The sequence below is a fragment of the Mus caroli genome, unplaced genomic scaffold (assembly GCF_978045245.1).
Source record: "Mus caroli unplaced genomic scaffold, Mus_caroli_1 scaffold_12, whole genome shotgun sequence".
Taxonomy (NCBI): domain Eukaryota; kingdom Metazoa; phylum Chordata; class Mammalia; order Rodentia; family Muridae; genus Mus; species Mus caroli.
Genome location: NW_028227267.1, coordinates 95,786,905 through 95,813,149, shown reverse-complemented (window position 1 = coordinate 95,813,149; position 26,245 = coordinate 95,786,905). Strand labels below are relative to the sequence as shown.

General features: G+C 41.8%; 1 protein-coding gene and 1 pseudogene across 3 annotated transcripts in view; one reads left to right on the top strand and one right to left on the bottom strand.

Annotated features, from left to right (window-relative positions):
- The window catches only part of Pibf1 (progesterone immunomodulatory binding factor 1), a 170,224-nt gene that overhangs the window by 39,288 nt on the left and 104,691 nt on the right, over positions 1–26,245 (bottom strand). For all 3 annotated transcript variants that reach the window (XM_029468942.2, XM_021181399.3, XM_021181398.3), the window contains exons 14-15: positions 18,109–18,211; positions 4,454–4,584 (exon numbers count right to left, since the gene is read on the bottom strand). In XM_029468942.2, coding sequence (XP_029324802.1) covers positions 4,454–4,584; positions 18,109–18,211 — 234 coding nt within the window. The remainder of the gene's footprint in view (positions 1–4,453; positions 4,585–18,108; positions 18,212–26,245) is intronic.
- On the top strand, positions 22,932–24,923 carry LOC147001931 (large ribosomal subunit protein uL30-like 1 pseudogene; annotated as a pseudogene).

Here is a 26,245-nt window from a genome sequence, read left to right as displayed (position 1 = left end):
GCTGATCAATGGAATAGAATTGAAGACCCAGAAATAAAACCACACACTTCTGGTCACTTGATCTTTGACAAAAGACACCAAAAATATACAATGGGAAAAAGAAAGCATCTTCAGTAAATGGTGCTGGTCTGACTGGCTGTCTCTATGCAGAAGAATGAAGATAGACCCATATTTTTTACCTTGTAGAAAGCTCAAGTCCAAATGGATCAAGGACTTCAACATAAAACCAGATACATTGAATCTAATAGAAGAGAAAGTGGGAAAACGCCTTGAACTCATTGGCACAGGGGGGACATTTCCTAGACAGAACTCCATGGGGCTCATGCTCTCAGATCAAGAATTGATAAATGGGACCTCATGAAACTGGAAAGCTTCTGTAAGGCAAAGGACATAGTCAATAAGACAAATCAGCAGATTTGGGAAAAAAAAATCTTCACTAACCCCACATCTGAGAGAGGACTAATACCCAAAATATATAAAGAACTCAAGGAGCTAATCACCAAAAAAACCAAACAACCCAATCAAAAAATGGGATATAGAACTAAACCAAGAATTCACAACTGAGGAATCTTGAATGGATGAGAAGAACCTAAAGAAATGTTCAAAGTCCTTAGTGATCAGAGAAATGCAAATTAAAACAACTCTGAGATTTCACCTTACACCAATCAGAATGACTAAGATCAAAACCTCAGGTGACAACACATGTTTGAGAGGATGTCTCCATTGCTGGTGGAATTGCAAACTGGTACAACCACTCTGGAAATCAATCTGGAGGTTCCACAGAAAATTGGAAATAGATCTACCTGAGACCCAGCTATACCACTCTTGGGAATATACCCAAGAGATACACACACCCCTGGCCATGGGGGCATGTGTTCCACTATGTTCATAGCAGCCTTATTTGTAATAGCCAGAAGCTGGAAACAATCTAGATGTCCCACAACAGAAGAATGGATACAAAAATGTGCTTCATTTACACAATGAAATACTACTCAGCTATTAAGAATGAGGACATCTTGGAACTAGAAAATATCATCCCGAGTGAGGTAACTCAGACCCAAAATGACATGCATGCTATGTACTCACTAATAAGTGTATGTTAGCCACACACAAAAAAACCCCAAAACAAAGAAACAAACAAAACCAAAAACCAAAAAAGTACAGAATATCCAAGATACAGTCTACAGAACTCAAAAAGCTCAACAAACTATAGTGCCCAAGTGAGGATTCATCAGTCCCACCTAGGAGAGATAAGAAAGCAATCAAAGTGGGGAGGGAGGGAGGGACCTGGGAAGGAAAGTGGACGGCGGGAGAGGGGGAAAGGTGAACATGATCTGGTATTGGGTGAGGGAAAAGGACTGAAGCCTTGAGGGCCAGCAGAAAGAATGGAAACGGGCAACCTAGGGGGGTAGGAGGCTGGGGGAACCCTGAATGCATCAGAGACCTGGAAGGTGAGAGTCTCTCAGGACTCAAAGGAAGGGACTTTAATTAGATGAAATGGCTAACAGTAGAGAGAGGGAAGTTATAGAGCCCACCTTCAGCAGGAAAACATTGCATCAAATAAGGGAGAGGGTTGCCATCCCACAGTCACATCTCTGACTCATAATTGTTCCTGTCTGAAAGAATTACAGGGATGGAAATGGAGAGGAGTCTGAGGAAAAGAAGGTCCAGCGACAGGCCCAAAGTGGGATCCAGCTCAAGGGGAGGTTGCAAGGCCTGACACTATTATGGAGGTTATGGAGTATTCACAAAAAAGAACCTATCATAACTGCCCTCCGAAGACCCAACACACAGCTGAAAGAGTCAGATGAAGATATTTGCATCCAACCAATGGACAGAAGCAGCTGAACCCTGTTGTTGAATTAGGAAAGGCTGAAAGAAGCTGAGAAGGCGATCCTGTAGGAGGACCAGCAGTCTCAATTAATCTGGATCCCCGAGATCTCTCTTTTTTTATTTTTATTTATTTATTTTTTTTTGTTTTTTCGAGACAGGGTTTCTCTGTGTAGCCCTGGCTGTCCTGGAACTCACTTTGTAGACCAGGCTGGCCTCGAACTCGGAAATCCGCCTGCCTCTGCCTCCCGAGTGCTGGGATTAAAGGCGTGCGCCACCACACCCGGCTCCCGGAGATCTCTCAAACACTGGAGTACCAAACAGCATACACCAGCTGATATGAGGCCCCCAACACACATGCAGTAGAGGACTTCTGGGTCTGTGTTCATTCAGAGTCGATGCACCTAACCCTCAAGAGACTGGAGGCCCCAGGGAGTTTAGAGGTCAGGTAGGGTAGGGGGTGGGTGGTGGTGGGGGGTGGCATCCACGTGGAGACAGGGGGTGGGGAGGAGGTATGGGATATGGAACAGTAGGAGGGTGGACAGGGGTGGGGGGCATAAAATATGAAATGCAAAAAAAATAATAATTAATTTAAAACATTTAAAAAAAGACCTAATTTGTTTGGAAGACATATTTATGGTGAAATTCACTAACTAGTTGAATTACTTTATTAGAAATACTTTAAACTTTAACCAGTAATTTTTTTTTTTTTGGTTTTACATTTAACGGTTATTCAGAAAATGAAATTTTTTATATCAATCTTAAATTTAATAACTAAGATAAATAACCAACTTCTCATGAGTCAAAACCTTGTTCTTAATGTGTAGCTTTTTTTTTTTTTTTGTTTTTGTTTTTGTTTTTTCGAGACAGGGTTTCTCTGTGTAGCCCTGGCTGTCCTGGAACTCACTTTGTAGACCAGGCTGGCCTCGAACTCAGAAATCCGCCTGCCTCTGCCTCCCGAGTGCTGGGATTAAAGCGTGCGCCACCACGCCCGGCCGTAGTATTTTTTTTTTTTTCCTGTTAAAAAAACTAAATATAGGGCTGAAGAGATGGCTCAGTGGTTAAGAGCACTGACTACTCTTCCAAAGATCCTGAGTTCAATTCCCAGAAATCACATGGTGGCTCACAACCATCTGTAATGTGATCTGACCCTGTCTTCTGGTATGTTTGAAGACAGCTACAGTGTAAAAATATACATAAAATAAATCCATCAATCTTAAAAAAATAAAATAAAATAAAAAACTAAAGGTACCAGCAGGAGGGCTTAGCAGGTGAGGGGGCTTGCACAACGACCCCCCACATACACACACCATACACACAGGCACACACCATACACAAACACACACATACACCATACACACTTACACACACATACTCATACACACCACACACATACAGACCACACACATCACACACAGGCTCACACACCACACATAAACACACACACACACAGACACATACTCATACAGACCACACACACGTCACACAGGCACACACACACATCATACACACTCCTACAGGCACAAACTCTCACACACTCACACACACACTCACACACACCACACACACACCACACACACACACACACAAACACAGGCACACACACACACACACACACACACCCCAATCCCCCAGACTTGTAAATGAACAGATTAAAGGACGTTTCTAGTGACTGAGTTGGTGCACTTTAATCCCAGCACTTGGGAGGCAGAGACAGGCAATTCTCTCATATTGAAGTCGTCTTGTTCTATTGAGCTATTTCAAGACAGTCAGGCCACAGAGAGAAACCCTGTCATGAAAAACCAAAAAAAGAAACAAAGACAGCCATTCTAGAAAGAATGCGAGTGACCAGTAAGTGAAGCAACTGTTTTGCATAAGATTTTTTGTTTCTAGCATAAAACTAGTTTTAAACAAAGGTGTTAAAAAAGAAATTTATTTACTGAAACTGAGGTAATTCTTGGGTTATTTCACATAAAGGGTGAGAGGCAGATAAGATTGTTCTAAGTAACTGTGTAAACTTGATCTGTTTCAAAAGCCGTTTTTGTCTCTACACATGCTATCTGCTTCTCTCCTTCCTTTGTCTCGGTAAAGACTCTAAGAGGACAAGAGCACGCTGGCTCTTTGCTGTGGTATAGAGTACAGCCTGATTTCCATGCTCAGACTTCTGGTCATAAGGTTAAGATGAACACTTCCCATGAAGATAACACAGGAGTACAGGTGTGCACATGCACTCAGTGTATGGATGATGGAGTCAAGAGTCACTGCCTCCCCCTTTGTTTCAGACATGTTTGTTTGTTGTTTGTTTTCTGTTGCTTCTGCCATGATAGCTGCTCCGTCAGTTTCCAGGTCCTCCCATCTCCTTCCTGATCCTGCTTTAGAAGCACAGACCTGCACTGCTGAGTCTGGCTACACGTAAGTTCTGGAGATCTAAACTCCTGTTCTCACACAGCAGGCACTTTTCCCAGTGAGCCAGCTCCACACGTCTTTTAAGTTCGAATCCTTGAGTCCATGTTTAAGACTATGCTCATAATTAAACTATGTAGAAAGTACAATCTGAGTTATAAAACAGCAGCATATTAACAATGTCTCTCCTATTTAAATAGAAGACGTGTAGATGGCTTACCTGACATCTTTCTCAAGTTGAGCTGTAGACTTCATCAGTGAGTCAATCTTGGAATCTCTCTGTCGCACAGACTCTATGAGGTATCTGTAGGGCTGCTGAGTCTGATTTAACAGTGAATTGGCTCTGTCAAGCTAGAAAAACACACATTTCATTAAACTGCAGAAAACTTGACCACACACTGAAACCATGCCAAATGCTCTAGCATTATTGCACATTAACCCCCTGACATGACTTTTCTGACCCCGGGGACTGGACCCAGGACCTCAGGCCTGCACTGAGCTATGTACCACAATCTTTTGTACCAAATTCTATTCTATTCTGAAAGGCTAAATAAATCTGTATACATTTGGGAGTTTAAAAAATGACTAATTGCCGGGCGTGGTGGCGCATGCCTTTAATCCCAGCACTCAGGAGGCAGAGGCAGGTGGATTTCTGAGTTTGAGGCCAGCCTAGTCTACAGAGTGAGTTCCAGGACAGCCAGGACTACACAGAGAAACCCTGTCTTGAAAAAAAAAATGACTAATTGCTGAGTGGGTGATGCACACCTTTAATCCTAAGAGCAGTTGCGAGGCAGAGGCAGCTGGATCTGAGTTTGACAACAGACTAGCCTACAAAGTGAGTTTAGGACAGCCAGTGCCACACAGAGAAAAACCCTGTCACCAAAAACCAACCAAAAAAGTTTGAAAAAAAAAGGGACCAATCAATATAGTTATTATTAATAATGAGAATATGATTGTACACAATACAAGAAAATGTAAAATGCTAATAGATAGCAATTTCAGAGACCCACATTTTCTGTTTGCACACCTCAACAACCACAGGATACACACACACACACACACACACACACACACACACACACATACATAAATACTTCCTTCTAATAAATACTCACTAGATAAAACAAAATCTTTCATGTAGACTTTATTTCTGAAAATACCTAACTCTGTAGCCTAGGCTAGCTTTGAATTCCGCCAGGCATGGTAGGACATGACACTAATCCCAGCACTCAGAAGCAGAGGGGAGCAGATTTTGTGAGTTCCCAAGGCCAGTCTCCTCTACAAAGTGAATTCCAAGACAACTATGGCTATTACACAGAGAAACCTTGTGTAAAACAAAAACAAGACCCAAAGCAAAACACACATATATATGTACATATATCAAATCATTCAACAGTTTTTATCTCTTCATATTCCCTTTAGTTTTTAAAATATATAGTTATGTACCTTAATCATTTTATATAATTAAAAAAATTAAAAATCATGGTTAAACATTTTTTTTAACCATTTAAACCATTTTTTGGGGGGTGGGGTGGGGGCTAAAGCCCTGTGTCACCTTGTCCAGCACATTAAACAAATTTTTTTCCTGGTACTAAAACTGTCTTTCATTGTTTGTTCTTACATTTATTTTAAAAGACTTAAGACACAATCAGTAAAAACAAAGTAAATTAGACGCTAAGTGTAGAGAGGCAAGACACCCTAGGAGCTACGTTTATGAACTCTTCTCAAGTTCCAGGGCACACAGGCTGACAGGCCAGCTGAAGGCTGGACACTATGAGCAGACAGATAACTGAACCACATGTAGTGAAGTTTTTAGTAACCCATTAAAGAAGCAAGGATATCTAAAAAGATCTGTAACAAAGCAATGGTCCCTTGATTCTTAAGTCATCTTAGACAGGGGTCACTAGTGCATTAAACAGTTTTTAAGTGTACAATTCAGTGACTTTAATTATGCTCACAATGTTTTAGAACCATTATACTTATGTTTTGTTTCAGTGTTAGGAATGGAAGCCAGGGTCATATGCATAGAAACTAGATGTCACATACATGTCACATACATGTCAACTAATCTATGTTCCAAACTCAAAGAACTAGCTGGACTACCTGTTTTTCAAGACTCAGTCATGGCTTTGCTGCAGCCTCATGATTGGGAGATTGCAGGCAGATAATAAAACATCTGTTTACATTTCTTTTCATAAGTCCGTTTTAAAAATCTACATACTTGTAAACTTTAAGCTCTATATACAACTTATTAGTTCATTTTTTGGGGGGAGAAATTTCATTAATTTTATGAACACAGTAAGAGAAGCTAGGTATAATGTTCCATGCTTTGAATCCCAATACTTGGAAGGCAGCGGCAGGTGGATCTCTCTGAGTTCTGGGCCAGCCTGGTCTACATAGTAAGTTCCAGGACAGCCAGAGCTAGAGAGCTACACAGGGAGTCCCTATTGAGGGAAAACCAACCAACCAACCAAAACTGTGAACAGTACGTGGGCTATGGAGACGGCTCGGCCAGTATAGACCCTAGCAGTACGTGGGCTATGGAGACGGCTCAGCCAGTATAGACCCTAGTAGTTCGTGGGCTATGGAGACGGCTCGGCCAGTATAGACCCTAGCAGTACGTGGGCTATGGAGACGGCTCGGCCAGTATAGACCCTAGCAGTACGTGGGCTATGGAGACGGCTCGGCCAGTATAGACCCTAGCAGTACGTGGGCTATGGAGGCGGCTCGGCCAGTATAGACCCTAGCAGAGAAAGCGTTGTGACCAGAGTGCAGGATCATGACTCCATGCAAAGGGAGAAAAATTTGTTCTCTGACCTCTGCTACATCATGCTTGTCTATGTACACACACACACACACACACACACACACACACAATCATTATCTGAGGGAAGGGTGGGGGGAGATGGAGAAGGGATGTTTCCTGTGGAATGTGGAAAGAATGAACAGAGAGGCAGTAGACAGAAAAGTAGATGGGGAGAAGAAGAAAACGCAGGAGCTTTGTGAAAAGCAAACGTCTGGGAAGGACGATTTTTCCCTCTCTAGGTGGGGTTTGGTGTGCTTTTCTTTTGCTCAGATAGTCATTCTTTGGAATCCACCATGACATCACTGGAATCTTACTCTATTAAACTGCTTTAGAAACATTCAGATATGCAACCAAACTAAGTTCTACTATCCTGTAAAACCAGTTTCCTTAGTCAATTATATCAAACAATTGCCTTGACTTTGTTTTCACAGAACTGACCCAGGCTGAATAAATTCAACTGACAAGTCGCTTTGTGTTTCAAAGTGCAGTCTTCTGCCTGTGCCTGAGGTGTACCGGGCAAAGGTGGAGGAAAGGGCGGACAGGCGGGCAGCTATAGACTATAGTAGACTTTGGTCTAGAGTGAGCAGTCTAAGACTTAGCAATCCAATTTTAAACTGCATAAAGAATTGCCAGCCTGGTCTACAAAGTGAGTTCCAGGACAGCCAGGGCTATACAGAGAAACCCTGTCTCGAAAAAACAAAAAACAACAGCAACAAAAAAGGTGTAACAGTTGCCATCTACACTCTTTAGTTCAATTTTTAATTTTTTTCACAACGGCAACTGCATGTCTTTCATTTTAAAATAGTAAAATGAGCCAAAAGCCTTACTTTTAAGGTATCAAATATACCTGTTGGGACTTGCTCACGCTCGTGAAAACCACAACATTACTGTTTTAGGGACATATGTCATTATAACTGTGTGTAATCTTCCAAATATTTGTGCCCCCCCCCCCATTCCCAGCTCTCTAGGGCCTTATGTGTACCACCTGGTGAACATAGGCAAGCAGGTCGAGGGGAAAAAAAAAGACTAAAGAGTGGTGTTATTTTTGCTATTTTTGAAAAAGTTAATTGAACAAATTTAATTCCTCTGATTAAAAAATTTCTCCAATATGGCTTTAAAAGGCTTTTTCTACTTACAGTAATACATAGTGAAAAAGTTTCACAATCAGCTATTGCCTTTTATTAGTAATCTTTTCCTTATAGAAAGGCGTTAGTAACTAATGACTAAGGCACTATACAATACATGACTCATGACTAAACCCATGATACAACAGTTTATAGAATTGTTATTTCTCCTTTGTTTCAAACATCTGTACATATGATTCAGAGGAAATCAGTACCTGAATAATATGTATATTTTACGTTCAAATACTAAGTCAAATTATACTTGGATGACAATCCAGATATATAATTTTCACTCTCCCCCCGCCCTTCCCTCTCTCCTTTCCTTTTTTTTTTTTTTTTTTGAGACAGGGTCTCTTGTGTAGTCCTGGCTGTTCTGGAAGTCACTTTGCAGATCAGACTGGCTTCAAAGTCAGAAATCTACCTGCCTCTGCCCACGCAGTGCTGGGATAAAAGATGTGTGCCACCATTGCCTAGTCTGCCTGTGTGTTTTTTCTTAAATGTAGAATTTTTTTTCTTGTGGAGTTTCTTTTCATAGGAACTTCTGGAAATCAGGCCCTCTGTTATCAGGGACAGATTGTATTGTGTTCTATGAAGTGGACTTACACACATATGATATAAGTAGAGGTGGATTATAACATCTGCTTGCACATCTTACTCTTTCAGATCATGCTAGGAATATTAAATGGCTACTAGATGTTTAACACTAGGCAAAAGCTGTGCTCTCAATCACTTGGGAAAATGTTACAAAACAATGAGTCTCATCCTGACCAGGACTAAACTAAACTTCGACAGGGCTCTGGCTCTGAGGAGCAGCTAGCTAGGCCTGGCAAATGGGCAGCTATCAGTCTTGCACTTGCTTTGGGCTGCTTCAGTCAACTATTTTTTTTGAGTTAGCCATGGTATATCTTGAGCTGAGTTCCTCCCCACTAAAGCCAGTTCCATTTTGTACATTATTGACATCATCATCTCCAAGAAGTTTAGGATTCAGTTGTTAGGATCTGGGAGAAAGGGCCAAACTGTTGTGTCTAGTGTGCTCCGCTGGATGCTGGACTGTAGGTAGGCCTGGAGAGTCCCAGGGTAGGGAGAGTGGAGACAGGCAAGACAACAACTTGGGGTTTAGAACAGCAGCTGTTCACCACTGTTTCTGCATGTTTTCCTGTACTTTAATAATCAAAAGCAAGTATGTGCTAATTGACTATCAGCTATGACTCTGATTTTGAGATTGTTTTTTTAAAACTAATTAATTAATTTTATTTTCTATTTTTTTAAAGATTTATTTATTTATTATGTGTAAGTACACTGTAGCTATCTTCAGACACCCCAGAAGAGGGTGTCAGATCTCATTACAGATGGTTGTGAGCCACCATGTGGTTGCTGGGAATTGAACTCAGGACCTCTGGAAGAGCAGTTAGTGCTCTAAGCCACTGAGCCATCTCTCCATCCCTTATTTATTTATTTATTTATTTAATGTATATGAGTACACTGTAGCTGTACAGATGTTTGTGAGCCATTATATGGTTGCTGGAAATTGGACTCAGGACCTCTGTTTGTTCCAACCCTGCTCACTCTAGCCCAAAGGTTTATTTATTATTATACATAAGCATACTGTAGCTATCTTCAGACACACCAGAAGAGGGTATTAGAGCTCACTATGGATGGTTGTGAGCCACCATGTGGTTGCTGGGATTTGAACTCATGACCTCTGGAAGAGCAGACAGTGCTCTTAACCGCTGAACCATTTCTCCAGCCTTGGTTTTGAGATTCTTAAATTCTTAAAAAAAAAAAAAAAAAGAGTCTCTATGTGTAGTCCATTGACTCTTCCATGATCCAAGGGTCTGGATTATAAGGATGCACTACACAAGGCATGGTCTAGCCTCAACCTCAAAATGTTGGTATGAAGGAGATTAGTCATAAGAGGAAGAGGGCAAAGCATTTGAATTACTGGCATGGAAGAGACAAGTGTATTGGAAGTGTACAAGACTGTAAGCAGTCTCCATTCAAAGTATGGTCCTGCATAATGTTCATTAGGAGTTGTTACAAATAATGATTCTTCAGCTTCATTCTCCACCTCCTTGATCACAATCCTCGAGGGCAGGATTACACACCTGTATCTTAAATTAGGACCTTGGCTGATCGTTATACTCATTAATGTCTGTCTGCTTACTTTAGAAAGGGTCTCTCACCATAGCTTAGGCTGGCCCGTAACTCACAACTTAGCCATGCCTCAGTCACCCAAATTCTGAGATTATAGATGAGAACTAACTTTTTTTTTTTTTTTTCGAGACAGGGTTTCTCTGTATAGCCCCGGCTGTCCTGGAATTCACTCTGTAGACCAGGCTGGACTCGAACTCAGAAATCCACCTGCCTCTGCTTTCCTAGTGCTGGGATTAAAGGCGTGCACCACCACACCCGGCTTGGGAACTGACTTTATTAATAGTTTAGAATTACTGTTGAGGTATGAGAACTGAGTCACGGGCAGATATGAGAGGACCAACTCCATAAGAGGCAGGAGGAGGAGAAGGTGAAGAAGGCTCAGTAAAGAGAATTTCCACACAGCAGGATGACCTGGGTCTGATCCCATAGGCTGCACAGTAAAACAGACTCCTGATAGTTGTTCTAGGATGATCGCACGTGCTCAGCACATACACATGTACAAGCATAGTCATAACAGGCACACACACAACTACAGCAACATCTGAACTGCAGAGGCAGGGTTACAGTGGCCTCTTTGTAAGGCAAAATGAAATGATTTCTAGAATATCTAGAATGTTACATCTCAGGTAGATCAAATTTGATGGGCACCGAGAACACTAGTGATTAGGGCGATATTTAACTATGAGGAAAGGGCATACTGATGGAGGATGAAAATATATTAGCAAATGTATTTAAAGGAAGAATAAAAAAGATGCCAAAAAAGTCCTCTGCTAAAGGCACTCAGTGAAAATCAGCTCAGGTGATTCAGCTATGGGATGCTGATGCTCCCACGGTGTGATGAGGGAGGAGGTCAGAAATGGAGAGCAAAAGCACCAGGTAGCAGCAGGTGGAGCCCAGTCAGCAGTCAACAACACGGATTTGCCATGCTTCCAAACTGCTAGGAAAATAACAGCTTTCCTTAACAAAATTTTAGCACAGTTTCATAAAGCCAAAGACTTCTCTGGCTCTCTTCTGATTCATCTTTATAGAATCCGTAATAGACTATAAAATAGAGACACTAGGAGACCCGGTGGATACACTCGGCAGCCAGGCAATGGAGAGTGCTAGTTAGCACCAGCATGAAGGTGATCAATACGGTTCAAGACTCAGCATGGAAAAGCCAGGAAAGGCTTGAGAGAAAAATAGAGAATATTTATGAGACTGTGCCTTTAGAGTTCAGACAAAGTACTATTGTAATGAAAGGCCTGGAAGAAGTCTGGGTCCCCTGCAAAGCAGCAGGTGCTCTCCATATCTCTATCTCTAAGAAATGAATTAAGAGACAGAGTTTCTCTATGTAGCCTTGCCTGTCCTGGAACTCACTCTACAGAGCAGGCTGGTCTCAGACTCAGAGATCTTCCTATCTCTGACTCCAGAGTGCTTGGATTAAAGCACTCTCTACCACTGACTGGCTAAGAAATTCTTTTTAAAATGACTCAGCTGTATAGCAAGGTCAGATTACGTGTGAGATTTGTATAGCATTTTGCAAATGGCTCTTAGTATATTGTCCTAGACTTAGAATAACTGATATTTTTCAAGGATGAACCATAATCAAGATTTCTTTTTTGGCAGAGTCCAATCTGTTTTTTTTTTTTTTTTTTTTTTTTTTTTTTTTTTGGGGTGGTGGTGGTGGTGAGGTGGTTCAAGACAGGGTTTCTCTGTATAGCCCTGGCTGTCCTGGAACTCACTCTGTAGTAGACCAGGCTGGCCTCGAACTCAGAAATCCACCTGCCTCTGCCTCCCAAGTGCTGAGATTAAAGGCCTGTGCCACCACTGCCCGGCTTGAGGCAGCAGAGACCAATCTGGAGAGAGACAGCACCTTGATTTGCCCCGCTGGGGAGACTCCCCTAGGATCCTGACCCTGCAATCAGAAGCTTTTGTTAGAGCCTGGATCTCACCTTCAGCCAGGATGCTTCGCACAGGTGATCAGCCTTGGGGAGCTAGGCTTAAGACCAGAGTTAGGAATTTAGAGTGTGAACCTTGTGTGATGACACTCAGCATAATGTAACTTTTGTTATACTAACTACATGTATCTACCTTCTTGCTTATGACAGATTTGAATAAATTATATAGATGTATGGAATTGTCAAATAGTGAGAAACTGTATTTTAATAAATCTTTTAAAAATCAAAGTAAAGTGAAAAAATTATCCTCTTCACTATCCTGAAAGGGTTTGTTTGAGAATTTTAATAAGGGAATTACAAGCTCTATAAAGGGACAACTAACCTAATATTTGAGATGAAGGAGGTGGTAGGTGAAATTAATGGCAGTTTATATGCTAGTGAAGAAACATTCGGACATGATGCCACAAGAGAAATTACATAAAATCAGCTGGGTGGTGGCAGCACACACCTTTAATCCCAGCACTCGGGAAGCTGAGGCAACCGACTCAGGATCTCTGAGTTTGAGGTCTGTCTGGTCTACAGAGCAAGTGACAGGTCAGCCAAGGCTACACGGAGAAGCCCTGCCTTAAAAAAAGGGAGAGAAACAGAGATGTGAGGGGGAGGGAGGTGGAGGGGGGAGAAATTACATAAAATCAAAAGCAGAACATAGACTGAAAATATACTGTACACCATTAGCTCGACTCTGGACAACTTTAAGCAATCATACATATCACCTTGGAGTTACCAAACAAACAAACAAACAAACAAAGGACAGTGGGAAATAAAAAGGTAAATTTACTGCACTCACATGTAAAAAAATCCAACAAAACCCAAGCATAGCAATAAAGAAACCATAGCAGGCCCATCATCATCAAACTGTCTCAGGTCAACTTGGAAAGAACAATCTGCAAAGCAGCTAAAGAAACCCAGCACTCGGGAGGCAGAGGCAGGCGGATTTCTGAGTTTGAGGCCAGCCTGGTCTACAAAGTGAGTTCCAGGACAGCCAGGGCTATACAGAGAAACCCTGTCTCGAAAAAAAAAACAAAAACAAAACAAACAAACAAAAAAAGAAATGCATCCTAGCGAGAGATAGAGGTCAAGAGAACACATCCTACCGAGGGGCAAAGGTCAGAAGAACATATCCTAGTGAGAGCAAAGGTCAAGAGAACATATCCTAGAGGGACTAAGGTCAAAGAACCTGTTCTACTGAGAAACAAGTCAGGATAACACATTCTAGTGAGGGACAGAGAAAGATCAGGAGAACATGTTCTAGTGAGAGTCTTTAGGTTAGGGTTTCTGTTGCTGTGAAGAGACACCATGACCAAGGCAACGCTATAAAGGACAGCATTTAACTGAGGTTGCCTTACAGGTTCTGAGGTTCAGTCCATTACTATCAAGTGGGAGCATGGCAGAGTCCAGGCAGGCTTGGTGCAGAAGGAGCTGAGAGTTTTACATCTTGTTCCGAAGGCAAACAGAAGACTGGCTTGTAGGCAACTAGGAGGAGGGTCTCAAACTGCCCCCCCCCGCCCCCCACCCCCAGTGACACACTTCCTCTTACAAGGTCACACCTACTCTGACAAGGTCACTAACTCCCTGGACCAAGTATATCAAAACTACCACAGAGACAAAAGTCATGAAAACATATTTCAGTGAGGGACAAAGGTCAGGAGAACAGCATTTTGTCAGAAGCAGTGTTAAACTAAGAAATAAAAACATCTTTCAAATCCCCCAAATTAGGTAAGAATGAGGCACAGAAGGAAGTCAGCCTCACACACCCCTCCTCTCTTCCCCTCCCTCCTTTCCTGGAGAGGAACTGAACTTGGGGCCTTGTTAATGTTAGGAACATGCTCTGTCTCTGAATTGTATTCCCAGTCCTCTTTTGAATTCCTTGAATTTTTTAGACAAAGTCTTACTAAGGTGCTGAGGCTAACCATATACTCTTTTGATAACCCAAGTAGGTCTTTAACTTAAAATCCTTTCCTGAGTAAGAAAACTATAGGCCTGAACTGCCAGGCCCAGCTAACTTCAAATTTTACCTGGGCAAAAAGTTTTTCCAGAAACAAAACTGAGCCCAGCAATCCCATGTCCACTTAACTGAAAATGTGATTCAAACATTTAATTGTTCCTGAAACATAATTCACAATAGCAGAAAGGTAGGAAGAGCCTGAATGTTTATCAGAGAATGAATGAACTATAAATCTATGGTAAATATACAAATACATGGAACAGAATATTATTTACTAGTAAAATGTCACAAAGTATAAGGTATATGCTACAATGTAGATGAACCTAGAAAACAGTAAGCTCAATAAAAGAAGCTAGATACACAAGGTCAGAACCTGTATGATTCTGTTTATCCAATGCTGCTGAGTAGGTAAACACACAGAGAAGCCAATAGGTCTGTCTGTTTAGACAGATGAAAGTCAGAGGCTGGGGGTGGGTATGAGTGATTGCTTAGTGGGCGCAGGCTTTATTATGTAGTAAAAGAAATGTCTTAGAACTAGTTAGAAGTGATTGCACCATATTCTGAATGAATGTAAGATGGTTTACTTTACAATGATTAATTTTATGACACGTAAGTTTCACCTGGGAATTAAAAACCAATGATGAATCATAAAACATAAAAATGAGATATTAGGCTTTATCAAAATTAAAAAAAGTTCATACATCAAGGAACAGTAACAAGAGGATGCAAGACAACACAAAACCTGGGAGAATGTATTTGCAATCACTTATGTGCTAAAGGACTGCAATCCAGAATACAGAGAACTCCTGCCAATCAACAATATCAAGCCAAAACATACAACAAAAAATCAGAGGAAATGAGTTGAAAACATATACCTATGGTTGAGAGGCCCTCATTAATTCATATTTCAATTAAGTTGTCACTGAGACTGTATTAAGATAGGTGGTATCTGGGTTAGGGATATAGCTCTGTCTCTGGACTTTATACTGGGTTCCACCCTCAGCTTAGTAACAAATACGTGAATAACAACAACATAAACACCAAGAGGTGAAATTTAAGAGGGGTTGAGACCCTCATGGTAGAGTGCCTTGTAGAGGGATTTTAATCTAGCAACATGACTGCTCTGGCAAGGGACCACATCCAAAGACCGTCCCGGTCTGTGCGATCCAGGTGGAATCACACACCTTTCACCTCCCTGGCTAGAATTTAGACACACCTTAATTCAATGAAGGTAAAATTGATTTGTAGAAGGAAGCAGACATGTTTAAAAGTGTCGAATTGTGGGGCATAAAAATGATGAGTAAGAGAAAGATTGAAGGAATGAGTCAGAGATAGGAGATGCCCAACTCACAAAGAACAGACAGGAAAGAGAGGTGACTTAAGAGGTACAAAGAGAGATGGGGATAGAAAGAGGAGACAGTTTTACTGGGATAGTTTTACAGAGACAGGGTTGCAGGTGAAGACAGAACTAGCCAGAGAATAAGAAGGAGCCAGGAGATTACAACAGATTGTCAGAGTTAGTTTGGGGTCAAGCAGAGCAATTCAGTGAGAAGCTGAGAGAAGTCAGTTTCAATCAGTCAGCTTGGAGAGGAGTTTGGACCCGAACAGCCCATGGTGGGAGGTTCCTTCTGCAGACAGCTGGGCTCAGGTTGGATGACAAAAGTAGCTAACCACAAGTCTGGGAGCAAACCATTGAGCAGCACTCCTCTGTGGTCTCTGCTCCAGTTTCTATCTCCAGGTTTCTGCTTTGGTTTTCCTCAATGAAAGACTGTAACCTGTAAGCCAAATAAGCCCGTCCTTGCCTCAGGTAGCTTTCTCCACCATGGTGTTTATTACCCCAACAGGAATGAAACCACAACAGGAGTCCTGGCACTTGGTATGCAACTTATGTTGGTCTCAAACTCACAGAAATGCCCTTGCCTCAGCCCCTCCCAAGGGCTGCAGTTTCTTTCCTTTCTTGTTTGATTGTTTTGGATAGTGGTTTCTTTTTGTGCCCTAGGTTCTCCATGGACTCCTAATGATAGTCTTTTTCCCTTTGCCTACTGAGTGCTGGGTTACATGCGAGCCTTAGTGCTGGGTTTCCTTTGATGACGTCACTCCTGCTTGTACCTAGGAATGCGCTAGAACTGACTTGTAGCAACAGTAAATTTGTAGAATTCTGTGAGGTCGTCGTTAAATGCAATCAAAATTAAAATTTACATAACTGTATACAAAGGTCAATTCTATTAAAGGCAAGGGAACATGTAGTCAAATGTTCATGAAATGTTACTTTACATTTCCTCTGTGAAGTTCACAGGTGTTACTAAACCTAGACAGTCTAAGTCTCATAACAGTGTTTGCTGACAACCTTTCTTCATAAGGCTTGGTGGTTATTCATAAAGGCAGGCTATGGTTCGTCCTATGCCACAGATACGAGTAAGCACAGACAACAGAGCTCCTCCTCCACTCCTGCTGTCTTCATTGTTGGCATCTGACCACATTCCATTGTGTCCACCTTAATCTCGGATGTTTCTCACTCTCATTTCAAAGTTTAGCGTAGAGACCCTCTTACCATTAAAGGTGCCTTATCAGTAGATACTACATGGACAAAGGGACAGGCTCTGAAGAAGACAAAGAAGCCAAGCATGGTGATGCATATAGCACTCAGACACTGTGGCAGCATGCCCAAGACCTTCACAGGTTCCAGCCAGTGGGCCAACACTGAGTGGGCAAGGTGAACATGTGGTCTGTTCTTGATAGGCTACTTGACAAAAGCCTTTAGAACATTTTTAAAGAAAAGATTTATTTATTTTATGTGAGTACAATGTACAAGGTCATTCTCTTTACACACACCAGAAGATGGCATCAGATCCCATGACAGATGGTTGTGAGCCACCATGTGGCTGGGAATTGAACTCAGGACCTCTGGAAGAGCAGTCAGTGCCCTTGAGCGCTGAGCCATCTCTCCAGCCCTCCCAAGAACATTTTCTTAGTTAGTGATTAATGTGGGAATGCCCAGCCTATTGTGGGTGAGGCCACCTCTGGGCTGGCGGTACTGGGTTCCATAGGGAATCAGACTGAAATAGTTACGAGGAACAGCACGTCTCCATGATGCCTGCATTTGTTCCTGCTTCCAGGTTCCTGTCCTAACTTCCTTTGATGATGAACAGCAATATGGAAGTGTAAGCCAAAACAGCAATATTAAGACCAACTAAGCCAAGCTTCCAGTCATAACCAAGAAACTACCTGCAACTGATACAACTCACAAAGAATAGAATCTCACTGGCTATGCCAACCACACTCAGTGCAGCCCCGTGCCAGTAGTAGTTGGCCAACACGAAGCAAACTAACTCAAGGGTATTTTTGTGGACTGCTTGTTTCATTTTGATTTGTTTTGTCTTGATTGTTTTTGATTTGATTTGTTTTTGTCTCTCTGTTTTTTAACTTTTTTGGAGATAGAACACAAGGTTGGGTGAGTGGGGAGATCTGGGAGGAATCCGGGGAGGGGTAAACATGATCAAAATATAGTATATGAGAAACTTTTCTCAAAAAAAAAAAAATAAAAAGGATTAGTCTTTTCAATTAAACAGAAACTTTAGAAATTTCAAGTATTTAAAAAAATCATATGTCAGTGAGAAACATGTCAACAAATCAGCCAAAGTTGTTTTGCTAGTGGATATTCTCAGAGGCTGAGGCTCTGGCTCGCCTTCTTTACACTTCCTCGTGCTGGGCATTCAGTCTCCCTGCTGTTCTGCTTTGCCGTACACGCTAAGCTGTTTAGGAGTCTCAACATTCAGTGAAGTTTACAAGTTTGAAATCATTTTGCAACCAGCTTATTTTCACAGTGCTCAGCAAATAACTGTAGGTGTTAACAGGGCATGCAGAGGCGAGCGCCATGCTTCTGGGTCTTCCGATCCAGCTACTCACCTCTTGTGAAAGCTGTCCTACTTGGTTCTTTTGATGGTCCAGATCTTTTAAAATTAATGAATTTTGTTTTTCTAACTGAAGAACTCTTCTTGCCAAGTGGACACTAGGTAAATAAAATGAAAAGCACTTATGTACACCAAAGTAGAATGCTGCTTAAACACACAACAGGTATTTGTATGCTAGAAAGTGGACCCATCCTTTCCTAGTAACACACATAGTAACAGAAAGCAATGGCAATACAAAGCAAAGAATGCTGCAAGAGCAAGAATTTACCAACGCTGACCTCTGAAAGTAACAACCCTGACATTTCCATATGGTAAGTGTGGATTACTTGACTATAGTTTTGGCCCTGCCCATTGAAGCAGAATTACATTATGTTACTAGCTTGACAGAAAAGAGAGCCATTTATAGCTTTCTCATTTTAACAAAAGTTTCCAAATTACAAATTACTTGAAATTATTACCTGAAATTATTTGAATATTGTGTGCAAAAATCTGAATTATTAAAATTATTATTTGAAATTACTTGAATATTACGTGTAAAAGCTTACATTTTGGAAAGTGTTTATCCTAGTCAATATTATGAATTTTGTAATACAGAACATAATCCAACAGGTTTCCCACTGCATGTGGAGGTGGAAGAGGCGTGTAACATGCGGAGAACGACCACAGTACAGGCAGAGTCTGTACGAAAGGAACCCCCTTCCTTCCAGTGTTTTATGTCCCCATCCCCTGCAGGGTTTTAAGTCTGGATCCTAGGCTGGCCTCAATCCCTGCTCCCCGTACGTTAGTCCAAGTGTTAGGATAACAGGCACATACCCACAGCCCACCATGCTCTGCACTCTATAACTGTCCTTGGTTTGTTTGGTTGGTTATGGTTTTTCAAGACAGGGTTTCTCTGTGTAGCCTTTGCTCTCTAGGTAAACAATTCCAAGGACTGAAAGGAAACAATGGTTTTTTGAAGAAGTACTGGTAATGCTGAGAAATCATGCTGCTCTCATGACCTACACTGTATTTTCATGTTCTATATTAGTTAACCTATCAATTTAACCTATGAATGGAGAATTCACAAAATCCAAAGAACTTCTCACAATGTTGAGTTTTTTTAAATTAGATATTTTCTTTATTTACATTTCAAATGTTATCCCCTTTCCTAGTTTCCTCTCCGAAACCCCCCTATCCTCTCTTCCCTCCCCCTGCTCCCCAACCCACCCACTCCTGCTTCCTGGCCCAGGCATTCCCCTATACTGGGACATAGAACCTTCACAGGACCAAGAGCCTCTCCTCTCATTGATGACCGACTAGGCCATCCTCTGCTACATATGCAGCTAGAGCCATGAGTCTCTCTGTGTGTTTTGTTTGATTGGTGATTTAGTCCCAGGGAGCTCTAGGGTTACTGGTTAGTTCATATTGCTGTTCCTCCTAGGGGCTGTAAACCCCTTTAGCTCCTTGGGTACTTTCTCTAGCTCCTTCCTTGAGGACCCTGTGCTCCGTCTAATGGATGACTGTGAGCATCCACTTCAGTATTTGTCAGCACTGGCAGAGCCTCTCAGGAGACAGCTATATCAGGCTCTTGTTAGCAAGCTCTTGATGGAATCTACCATTGTGTCTGGGTTTGGTGGTTGTTACAGAGACAAAGTTCGGAGCAGAGACTGAAGGAATGACCATCCAGAAACTGACCCATCTGGGGATCCATCCCATAGACAATCACCAAACCCAGATACTTGGCAGAGTCCTACAAGATGTTTTGTTTGTTTGTTTTTAAATTTTTCACCAAATAGCCGGGCAGCAGTGGCGCATGCCTTTAATCCCAGCACTTGGGAGGCAGAGGCAGGTGGATTTCTGAGTTCGAGGCCAACCTAGTCTACAGAGTGAGTTCCAGGACAGCCAGGGCTCACAGAGAAACCCTGTCTTGAAAAACAAAAAAACAAAACAAATTTTTTTTCCACCAAATAACCGTACAGAACAAAATGAAGAATTCATTTAAATAAATATCATCTAACACATTTATGCCTGAGGACTGTTCATCCAAAGTAAAACATACAACTTTTCATAAATGTTTATAGAGTGATCTCAACAGTGTGCCTATATCTAATATTCATTGATCTGGCATGGTATCTGCCAAGTAGTTGACATTACAGATGACAATGAAGTAGTCTTCATTTATTGACAACACTTCTCTAACAAATTATGTACTAAAATATATAACAATATGCAAGTAGCACAATAAACACCAACTTACAGTGTAGAGTTGTGCAGCTCTCAGAACATCAGAACTTGAGACCATTTCTACCACCCCCACAAACAGTCATTCTTTGTCTTTTTCCACTCTTTATTAAATGCCTCTTAACCCTCCACTCCAATTTAGAGAACCTCTAAACATCTTTCTTCTTATAAAGGAATTCATAGTTTACATTTTATTAATTTTTTTACTCTAAAAACAATACTTTATATATCAACAATGAAATTTGCATATTAACCCTGTTATAGAATTTGACATAGTTTTGTACAGAAAACAATTCAGGTTACAAAACCTCTCCCTTCAGGGGTGGGGAGGGGATCAGGTTTTCTTTGTTAGTTAATATAACAACTGTATAGTTTGGAGTTTCTCCTTGTTTCCTTGCTGTCTTGGAACTTTCTTTGTTTACCAGTCTGGCCTTGAACCCAGAGATCCACTGACCTCTGTCTACTGAGTGCTGGGACTAAAGGTGTGTGCCATCACAAGTGGCTTTAGTCATATATCACATATCTTTTAAAAATTTTTTTTTGGTTTTCTGAGACAGGGTTTCTCTGTGTAGCCCTGGCTGCCCTGGAGCTCACTCTGTAGACCAGGCTGGCCTCGAACTAAGAAATCCGCCTGCCTCTGCCTCCCAAGTGTAGTCACATATCTTAATGTTGCTTTTGGATTAAATCTGTTGGTTTTAACTATGCCTGTGAACTCCATATTTTACATTACTAGCTCTAATTTTGTCTGTTTAATTAAAAACCCTGATTATTATCAACCACACTTTTATCTTCTTCCTTACCTTTCATACATATATATATACACATATATATACATATACATACATATATACACACATACATATATATAGTATATATGTATATACATATATACACACATATACATATTGGGTGTAGTTTCTATATTTTGGTTACTCACAGAACATACCCTTTAGGGTCTTTCTAAATAATAATTTATCAACAAATGTATGCTGAAGGTATTGACAACATTTGTGTAATAATGCTTATAAAACAAAGGACACAGTCAAATTCATTTACAAAGAAGTATAAATGAGAGAAAATTTTTATGCAAATAAAACCTCTTTTTTCTATTAAGGAATGAGAGATGCTAAAAATAATGACATGTTAACAGTCACCTGTTTAACAGCATTCTGAGAGGACAGTGACTTGGTGATAGGAAGTGAAGTACATTACACTGCTCACTGGTTTGGGCAACTTGTGTTTAGCAAACTGCTCTTATGCAGATATAGTGACAAAGTAAATAAAAAAAAAATCAGATGATGTAAACACTGAAGGAAGGAACTGTATGCCAGTGTTTTAGTGTTAGCCTAAGGATAGTGTCCTAATAAGAATGCACCTGGTTTTAGTTCAGGCATCGTGAGAGAGAAACCCCATTCACGGCTGATGAAAGTGTTAGAGTTTGGGAATGAAATGGTGGTGGATCCCACACCTCTTCAGATCTCCACAGGCACCACACACAGGTAGAGCAGAGACATATGCACAGGCAAAACTCTTATACACATAAAAGTAAAATAAAAAATATAGGAAAGAATCAGAGAAATCCAACAGGCAGAAAACTTTAAAAATGAAAACTGTTCTACACTATCTCCCATCCTCTGGATCAGCACAAAGGAAGAGTGATCCACTAGGAAAACAGAGTGTACCGTGTCACCGTGCAGTGCAGGAGCACAAACAGCACATGACCAGAAAGCCGGGTTTGCTACTTTCACATAGTTGCTACTCAAAAAAAACATCACTTCACATTTTCAAGTTTTATCATGTCACAAAGTTAATCTCACTTTAATCTACTTCAATTATATAAGCCCTTCTGGCTTTCCACATTGTGTACCAGAAAGCTTGTTTTAAGAAGGTCTGCAATTATTTATGCTTGCAGGAGACCTCAAAGTGCAAGATACTTTACTGTATGCTTACACACTTATCAGAAACTTTAGAATTCTGCATCAAGTGAGAAACATAATCTGCTGCTATCATCTCACAGGAAATCAGCAGTGCAGTGCCCCCAGAAATGGACTCAGATAAACAAACCAACCAACCAACCCCAAATGTCCATGTTTCAGGTATTTTAAAGGCTTCATTAAAATTTTAAAACAGGGCTGGTGAGATGGCTTAGCGGTTAAGGGCATTGACTGCTCTTCCAAAGGTCCTGGGTTCAAATCCCAGCAACCACATGGTGGCTCATAACAATCTGTAATGAGATCTGATGCCCTCTTCTGGTGTGTCTAAAGTCAGCTACAGAACTTCTGTAGAGCCCGTGCCTTAGCGGAAGCTGCAGATGACTTTAAATTGTTCACAAGCGGCCGAGTTCGAGACCCTACAGCCTAACTGAAAAGGGTTGGATCCAGACATCTAGAGATGTCAGACTCTAGAGAACTTAGAAGGGATGGGATGGAAACTGGAGGGGTTTTTTGCCGGAATCCTGGCTATCAAGACCATTTCCCAGACGCTCACAGCCGCTAAGGAATCTCAGGCTGCCTGAGTCCTCCAGAGGGAGCGAGAGTCCCGTCTCTATGATCCAGGAGACGTCGAGGCGGGCCTCTCTACCCCGTCCGGTGAGGCTGCGCATGCGCAGTAGCTGAAGCGCTGGAAAGATGGCGGAGGAAGGGGAAAGAAAAAAGATTCCTTTGGTTCCAGAAAATCTCCTGAAAAAGAGGAAGGCTTATCAAGCCCTCAAAGCCACTCAGGCAAAGCAGGCACTTTTGTCAAAGAGAGAGAGAAAAGGGAAGCAATTCAGGTTCAGACGACTAGAATCTTTCGTGCATGATTCCTGGCGGCAGCAACGTGACAAGGTGCGTGTCCAGCGGCTGGAGGTGAAGCCTCGTGCTTTGGAGATGCCTGATAAACATTCCTTGGCCTTCGTCATACGCATGGAAAGGATTGAAGGAGTGAGTTTATTGGTAAAGAGCACCATCATGAAACTTGGCCTGAAGAAATTGTTCAGTGGTGTCTTTGTCAAGGTCACCCCTCAGAGTGTAAGAATGCTGCACACGGTGGAGCCTTATGTGACCCGGGGATTTCCAAATCTGAAGTCTGTCCGGGAACTCATCTTGAAACGTGGGCAAGCAAAGATTAACAATAAGACAGTCCCTCTGACGGACCAACACGGTGATCGAGGAGCACCTGGGGAGATTTGGTGTCATTTGCCTGGAAGACCTCATCCATGAAATTGCCTTCCCTGGGAAGCATTTCCAGGAGGTCTCTTCATTTCTGTGCTCTTTCCTCCTCTCTGTGGCCCGCCATGCTACCAGGAACAGAGTGGGCTTCCGCAAAGAGATGGGCTCCCCGGGCTACCGGGGAGATCGGATCAATCAGCTCATTCGGCAGCTCAACTAGAGCAGGTTTTCCAAAAGCACCCCTCGGAAGTGTTTTTGTCGTTTAAAATTATCAAGTATCTTCAGAGAAGATTATTTTCTGCCTTCAGAAACTGACAGTAAGGTGCGAGCACTGGAGACACTTAACACAGCTCAGTCCATGGAAGGGGACGATTTCCCTCATTGGCTGCCTGTCTTGAAATCCACGCAAGCTGTGGAGGAAAGAATTACCCTGCTCATCCTGCCTTCTATCTTGGTGTTTAATTTGGGTGGGCAACAAGCACAAACCTCCCTCCCACCCCCTCCAAGACTCATAGAGCAGTGGGCCAGACCGAGCGGCGCACTTGAACATGGACCAAGAGGGGCCCGGTTTTACTTTTTATTTTTGTCAGGGTAGGCGGCCTTGTGTTTGCTTTGTTCCAGGCAGGGTCACCCTGTAGGCCCTGGCTGGCCTTACACTCCACAGCAGTCCTGCCTCCTCCTCCTAGGTGCTGGGATTAAAGGAGTGCGCCGCCATGCCCGGCTACAGCCTGCATTTTTATGCACATTGGTCTGTTAAGCTAGTTGCATTCTGTGGGGACTGAAGTTTAATCACTTGTCTTCTATTAAAAACTAGTGTTTGCCTGGGCCTGGTGTCTCAACCTTTAGTCGCAGCGCTTGGGAGGCAGAGGCAGGCAAACTTCCTGAGTTCAGGGACAGGCAAGCCTGCTCTACAGATTTCCAGGATACCCAGGGCTACACATAGAGAAAATGTTAAAGATAAAAAGCTGGACAGTGGTGGCACACACCTTTAATCCCAGCACTCAGGAGGCAGAGGCAGGTGGATTTCTGAGTTCGAGGCCAGCCTGGTCTACAGTCTACAGGACAGCCAGGGCTACACAGAGAAACCCTGTCTCAGAAAAACAAAAACCAATGCAGTGATAGATTGTTGTTTCCTAAACCACATGTACCTAGGAAATGCCCACTAAATTTCACTTGGATCAGTGTTAACTGATCATTGGGAAATGAGGTGACCAAAAGTGCATTGCAACCTTGGACAAACAGTCCTAGCTGTTTAACATTCTGGGATCCTGCAGAATCCTGCATCTTCCTAAGTAGGGAAGCACTGTAGCATTGGAGTGCTTGCCTACTGCATGAGAGGCCTGGAGGAGCTGAGCTAAGGCTTCCATTTCTGGCTTGCTTGGAATTTAAAACAAGTTTTTTTCTATATAGTAAAAGATTGTTTTTAAGAAAAAAAAATAAAGTCAGCTACAATGTACTTATGTATAATAATAAGTAAATCTTTTTTTAAAATTTAAAACAAAAATATTTGAATTAAATTATTTCATTTGGTGCCTAGGGAGAAGTTTTAGAATCCTGATTTTTCTAACTGTGCAACTGACTTAAGAACACCTTAACTGATATAACCACCTAGCATTTACATTATGCCAAATATTCTCATATTCTCTCTCTCTCTCTCCCCCTCCCTCCCTCCCTCCCTCCCTCTCCCCCTCCCCCTCTTTCTCTTGGTTTTTCAAGACAGGATTTCTCTGTGTAGCCCTGGCTGTCCTGTAGACCAAGCTGGCCTCAAACTCAGACATCCCCCTGCCTCTGCCTCCCAAGTGGTGGGATTAAAGGCGCGCGCCACCACTGTCCAGCTAGAGTTTTTTCAATTTAATTCTTAAAATATTCTTTTGGCAGCAAGAGCCAATTCTTAGTCCTTTTCAGGGCTTTATCACCAACTGACAGAGAGCCTAAAAATCAGAGTTTTGGCAGTCACTACTGAGACTGGCTTTGAACCTCAGTTTTCAGGTTAGCACACAACGTGACAGGCTTGCTTCTGTGTGTGTCAGGCGTGTGGGTCAGGTTAGCACACAACGTGACAGGCTTGCTTCTGTGTGTGTCAGGCGTGTGGGTCAGGTTAGCACACAACGTGACAGGCTTCCTTCCGTGTGTGTCAGGCGTGTGGGTCAGGTTAGCACACAATGTGACAGGCTTCCTTCCGTGTGTGTCAGGCATGTGGGCCCCTAGTCTTTGTTCTCTTGCTTAATTCTCCTACTGACCACCCCTTCTAGTGCCCTTGCTTATCTTTTGCATTCCAACTGTTGCCCTTAGTCGCCTAGGTAGTTTTGAAGAATATTCATACATAAGAAATGTTCACAATAGGATACTAAGGTAAAAACTAAACTACTAAAACTATATAATGTCCAAAAAAAAAAATACAAGGAAAATCATGTATTTGTATAAATTTCTGATTGGGTATTTTGAAAAAGGGATTACCATCAATTTACCCAATTTTAAAAATAAAATAAATACTTATAATCAGTTAAATAGTAACATTACATATTTAATATTAGCTGTTGAATATATAAAGTTTTAAATCAAAGTAAGAATGCAGTAGATATAGCAGTTGAGAAATAGGTTCCTTGGCACACACTTTGTAATACATGTCCTCACAGTGATGTATGATGACGACTGTGTTATGAAGCATTCCACTTATGACTGTGAGTCATTTCTATAACTCCCTTTAAATCTGCAGTGCTTTAATTTCAAATGCGAAAAAATAATAAGTACAGATTCTCTAAA